The sequence below is a fragment of the Plasmodium gonderi genome (genome assembly GCF_002157705.1).
Source record: "Plasmodium gonderi DNA, contig: Chr05, whole genome shotgun sequence".
NCBI classification, from domain to species: Eukaryota; Apicomplexa; class Aconoidasida; order Haemosporida; family Plasmodiidae; genus Plasmodium; species Plasmodium gonderi.
The window spans coordinates 756522-762801 of NW_021628930.1; the positions used below are offsets into that span (position 1 = coordinate 756522).

Consider the following 6280-nt stretch of genomic DNA (forward strand, 5'->3'; position numbering starts at 1 on the left):
ATTAGCCTTTTTTCATTTCTATTTATCAGCATTCTTGCGTTTTTAATTGTCATCAATTTTTCGTTTTTAATTGTGAGCTATTTTTTTTTTTTTATTTTTCAGTATTTTTACTTTTTTTACACTATTAGTAATTTTATTTTTTACTTTTTTATTGCATCTGTATATGACCAACACAGGCACAAATGCCTGTGGGGAGAGAGAGAGAGCTTATCATTCATTCTTGCTCATCAGTTGTAACTGTTTAACCTCCTTTTATTCCTCATTATTTTTTCATGTGTTACCTAGGGATTATGAATCCTGTGGAAACGTTATATATATATGTACGTACATGTATATATATATGTATATGTATACACACATATATAATCTTGTGCTTGGCGTTTATTTTTATCATGCTTATGGGCCTGTAGATAAGGGCTGTTATTGTACTCCCAATTCTCGAATCACATAAATAAAAACACGGGAAAGAAAAGAATCAAATTCACACCAGTGCAGTTGGCAATTCTGAGAAAAGAAGAGAAGTTCTAATTGACATTTCTTCGACTACTACACAACTGTTTGTTTGTATTTTTTTTTTTTTTTTTTTTTTTTTCCTCATTTTTTAATTTTTTTTTTTTTTTGACTTTCCACTTGTTCGAGCTTTGAAGAAATTGGTAAAGGATTGGGAAGCAGGGAAGTAGTAGCGAAAAAAAATTTTCAGCTTATTTCAAACCCAGTTGACAATTCATATGTGCAGACGAGTACACTCAATTTGGCTAAGTGTTTATGTATCTACTTAAGACTCGGAGGAGTTATATATGCATATATATATATATATATATATATATATATATATATGTGCAGTTACAAGGGGAGCGAAGGCAAATAACCAAGCGGTCACTAGTTTGAGTTTTTTCTTGAAAGGAAGAGCTATATAAATATGAAATATGTGAATATATGTACGGCATGGATGCATGTATGTGTTCCCAAATAATCATTTACACTTGCTCCCAAATGAATGTTTCAACATTTTTCAACGTGAAATTTTCACGTGAATTTTCTTTTCCTTTTACACCATTATAACAATGGATGCTAGACAGGGATAAACCCCCTTTTTTTTTCACAGTGCACTGTGCATACATGTGGAATTCTTTGAATCATTTACAAATTCACCACTTCTCAAAATTGCATATATGGAGTGACCATCACACCTCCCGAATGTGTTCCTATAAATACATCATCACCACAACCACCACCCAAAAAAAAAGAAAAAAAATTTATCACTTTTTTCACAACTGATAGAAAACATTTAACATTAAAATGTGTATGATATTCTTATGTCCATGTGGTGATATGTGGTTCTTATATTAACAGCAATGCAAACCAGATCCTCTTCACTCCTCGTTCATTTACAAAATAGAATAGAGCGCATCATCTTTTTAAAAAGAAAAAAAAAAAAAAATGAATAAATATAGTGATAAAAACAGAATGGGTCGAAACAGAAAACACAAAAACAGAGATCGAAGGAAAGATCTGTTTCTCGAAATTTTTAGAGGGGGACCTGGAATGCATTTCTGTTCAGGTAGAGAAAATTTCTTTTTAGAAAGTAACACGCTAGAGTTAGATATTAAAAAGGAATTTTTAAAAAAATTGGACATCTCATCATCCTTTTTATCTAAATTTTCCTTATTCAAAAAAAATTTATTTGATGATTTTTTTGCTTTAAAAAAGGAAGAAATAAAAAAAAGGATATGGCAAGGATACGAATCAGTGATAGACAATTTACGTGACGAAGATGTAAGAGAAGTTTTTCAAAATTTAAAGAAATTCAGATTAAGAGAAAAAGAGGAGGAAAAATTATTCTTGTCTTATTTACACGGTTTCGACAAGTTCAAACGAGTAGACCAAAGAAAGGGAAAAAAAAAATATTCATTTCTTCCACAAAAATCGGAACAAGCGGTAGGACTATCCAAGTCACACTGCACAAAATGTGATTGTGAAGAGAAAAAAATATGGAAACGTAGTTCTTTAAATCAAGATAAATTAACTCAACATAGTTTAACAACATGGGAAGAAGTACCCCCGAATGTAGATCCACAAAACATTCTCTTCAAAAGCATACACTCGAACAAATACAAACAAAATGGTTATTATCGTATCAAAAAAAATATGAACACCTTATGGGAAATGTACATAACTAGCGATTTACATAACATGAACAAGTGTAAATATGGAGATATAATAAAAGAAATTTTGCAAAAAATTATTCAAAAAGGACATGAACAAATAGAATACATAGAAGGTGCCAAGAGAGTAAACACATTTAATACAGTAAATATGTTGAAAAAAAAAAAAAAAAAAAAAAGGAACGAAATTGATAATCTAAGGGGGTGGGCGAATGATCAAGCCAATTATGGTAGTGAAGCAGAAATTAGTACATTCCATTGTAAAGGGAAAAACGCTGCAGAGGTTAATCAAAGTGAGAACATTAATCGTTATAATTCCATAGAAGCAAATATAGAAACAAATATAGAAGCAAACGTAACCAATTTGACCAACTTGCCCAATGTCTTGGAATGTGAAAGTACAGTCCACATCAATGAAATGAATAATTGCGAAAATATTGATGACAACCTGGACATGTCAAATAGTAGAAGTGATATTGTTATAAAGGGAATTGTTGGCATTAAGGACAGCCAAGGGGATAGTACAAGTATTGTTCTAGAAAAGTCAAGCAAAAAGCGATGCTTGAAAAAAGAAGTTACATTCTTAAGTTTAAACGGGAAGGAGGATGGAACCATGCCCGTGGGTATCCAAGCCCCCGACACAGTAAGATTCAACGGTGCAGCAAAATCCACCGGTGCAGCAAACTCTACCGGTGCAGTAAACCCCATCGGTGCAGCCAAACCCATCGGTGCAGCAAACTCTACCGGTGCAGTAAACCCCATCGGTGCAGCCAAACCCATCGGTGCAGCCAAACCCACCGGTGCAATCGGGGGAACCAATTTAAAGAAGGCTATTCGTAGCAATGTGACAAAAAGAAAACTCCGTGTATTGAATACCACTCATACGAGGAATACCCTACTTGCACCATACATGTTGAACGTGCAGAATTTGACAGAAACAAATGGCTTAGATAAGGTGGATCATGCGAACTGTATTATTGATAATGTGGACAGTCTGAACAATTTGAATAGTCTGAACAGTATGAACAGTATGAGCAGCATGTACAGCATTGGAAACGTTTGTAATATGGAAAACGTGGTTGATGCAAGGGGTTCATGGGAGGGGTCCACAGATGATGTCATGCGAATAAAAAAAGAAATTTTGAGAAAGGTAAAATCAAGAAGTGTTAGAAACGAGATAAGAAAGGATAACCAAGGTATACATGAAATTTTAATAAATTCAGTTAAAGGAGAAATAAAAATGAAGGTGAAAAATTTTGTTAAAATTCATCAGGTGGGTCAAGGGGCATATGGAGATGTCTGGATGGCTGAGGACATTACAAATAACAAGAGAGTGGCTTTAAAAAAATTGAAAATAAGCGGAAGTAAAGAAGGTTTAGCTAAGACATATATAAGAGAAATATCTATTTTAAATTCATTGAAGCATGAAAATATTGTTGAATTGATAGGTGTCGTTTACACAAAATTGCCCGTTAGTGATGATTTCCCCATGTCACATTGTGCCTTTAGCACGCCACCCCTACAGCAGCTTGAGAAGCAGCAACCGAATCAACAGCAAAAAGGGTTAAAGAGAAAAAAAGATAGGATTTTTTCGAGACTTTGTCACAGCATGTTAAGGAGATCATCTTCTCGCACGTCATTTGCAAAATCAGTATCCCCAGCTGTGTCTCCTGAGGAACCTAGATTCTCTGTAGCTTGTGCCGATATTGCTTCATCGGCAGGCGAAGAATCCACCTCATCCAGTGGTAGCAGCTCCTCCTCTTCTGATTCTGAATCGGATTCTGATTCTGGGTCGTCATCCCAGCCCTCTTTCCACAAGAAAGGTGAAACAGTCGCTTCCATTTGGATGGTGTTCGAGTATGTGCCGTTTGATTTATCAGGGTACAGTGAACTTCTGAGAGATGAGAGAATCCAGAGGGAGAGATACAAAAACGGGAATTTATTCACCATAGGGGAAGTGAAGCACATTTTTTTGCAGTTGTTGAAAGCGTTAGATTATTGTCATAAGAATAGCATAATACATCGAGATGTGAAAATAGCCAATTTGTTAATAGATAAAAATGGTATTTTAAAGCTAGCTGATTTTGGACTAGCGAGATTCCATTCTAATATAATCCCGTCGAATATGACGAACCGAGTTATTACACTGTGGTATAGACCACCAGAACTTTTACTGGGTTCAAATTATTACTCCTCTTCTGTGGATATGTGGAGTTGCGGATGTGTATTAGCAGAATTAATAACAAGTAACCCTATTTTTTCAGCTGATAATGAAACAGATATTTTAAAAATAATAGTAAATAAAATTGGTGTCCCAAATAATAAGGAAATAAAATTTTTAAAAAATTTACCTTTCTGGAATGTATTGACAGTGAATCCAGTACATCCAAATAATGTAAATAAAATAAACCAGAATAAAAAAATAGAAGTAGAAAATACAATTCGAAGCATACCAGGAGTAGGAGATTTGGGTTTAGATCTTTTAAAAAAGTTTCTCAAATGGGAACCTTTTGAAAGAATTTCAGCTTTTGAGGCTCTCCATCATCCATGGTTTAAAACAAATCCAATGCCAGAAAAAATACATGAGCGAAATAATATAAAAGCTGCTCATAGTTTTATGACAAAAAATTACAAAAAGAGAGATATACCCAAATTGAACTATAGAAAAATTCAAGAAAATTTTAGATTTTTAAATGTAGGAAATTATAGAAGAGCTCTTATTTATAGCAAATATGGAGAGATCCTCATGAGATCCGTTCTTCCCGTAGATGGAAATCAAGAACTTCATCTACCTGACCAATCGGTGGCAGGTAATTTTTATGCTATGCGTAGAAGTACACATTATATGTTTTCTTTTTTGTTTGTGTGCATTAATAAGAGTACATATATATACACATACCGAGTGCACTTGGCCCTTTTTTTATCTTCCCATTTAACTTCCCATTTTTTTAACTTTCCATTTTTTTATCTTCTTATTTTTTTATTTCCCCATTTTTTTATCTTCCTATTTTTTCCGCACACACACAGAAGAGAGAACCAAAATCAAAGAGAAAAAGAACCCAAGGGAAGAAGTAATTCCCCTGAAAGAGAATACAGAAAATTTTCAAACCATAAAGGAGACTGAAAGAGAAAGAGAACATTTGACTAACGACAAAGAGAAGAGAAAAACAAATGAGCACCCATTTAGAGATAATCGAAATATATTAACACATAGAAATAGGATAGAGATTAGTGATTGTGGACAACTGGGAGATGTTTTGAAAAAGTCTGAAAATTTATATCCATTTGATGAAAAAGAGAAACCTACTTTAAATGACACTGGAAAAGTAGTAGATGCAAAGGAAAAAAAAAAAAAAAATAATTCTAAATACAAGGAATATCATAAGGATGATGGAGAAGGGGAAGGAGGGCATGGTCAAAGTCAAGAACATCGCGATGATAGACATGGAAGTGATAATCGATTGAAGGGAGAGGAAGATTCAAAAAAGAACAAGCGTTCGTCAATCCGACGAAATGATTATCCAGCTCATAATTACAGTATGGGGGTGGATAGAAGTAGAGGGGGCGCTAGTAGATACGAGAGAAGCAGAGGTGGAGGTAACAGATACGAGAGAAGTAGGGAAAGGGAACGGTATAAGAGAGACTATAGAGATATGGAAAGAGAAATGGAAAGAGAGAGAGAAAGAGAGAGAGAAAGAAAAAGAGATAAAGAACGGGAAAAAGAATGGGAGCGAGTTAAGAGAAGAGAAACAGAGCGTGAAGTGGAAAGGTTTAGGAGTAGGGATTGGTATAGGGAGAGAGATTGGGACAGGGAAAGGGGCAGAGACTGGGATAGGGACAGGGACAGGGACAGGGACAGGGAAAGAGGCAGAGACTGGGACAGAGACAGGGACAGAGACAGGGAAAGAGAAAGGGACAGAGACAGGGAAAGAGAAAGGGACAGAGAAAGGGACAGAGAAAAGGGAAAAGAAAAAGGAAAAGAAAAGGAGACGGAACAAGATAAGAAAAGAACCAAAGACAACACAAACAAAAACTCTGAACACCCTGTGAAGGAACAGAAAAAACACAAATTAGATACAGAAAATATTAAAGAGGGAAAGAAAAAGAAAACATAA

At 34.7% G+C, this 6280-nt stretch overlaps 1 protein-coding gene across 1 annotated transcript; it reads left to right on the forward strand.

Moving 5' to 3' along the window:
* Window positions 1-1440: 1440 nt before the first annotated feature.
* On the forward strand, window positions 1441-6280 carry PGO_051820 (protein kinase domain containing protein; the record flags this gene model as incomplete). The annotated part of the gene is made up of 2 exons (XM_028686560.1): window positions 1441-5067; window positions 5198-6280. The coding sequence occupies 2 exons, from the start codon at window positions 1441-1443 to the stop codon at window positions 6278-6280; spliced, it is 4710 nt and encodes a 1569-aa protein (XP_028542361.1).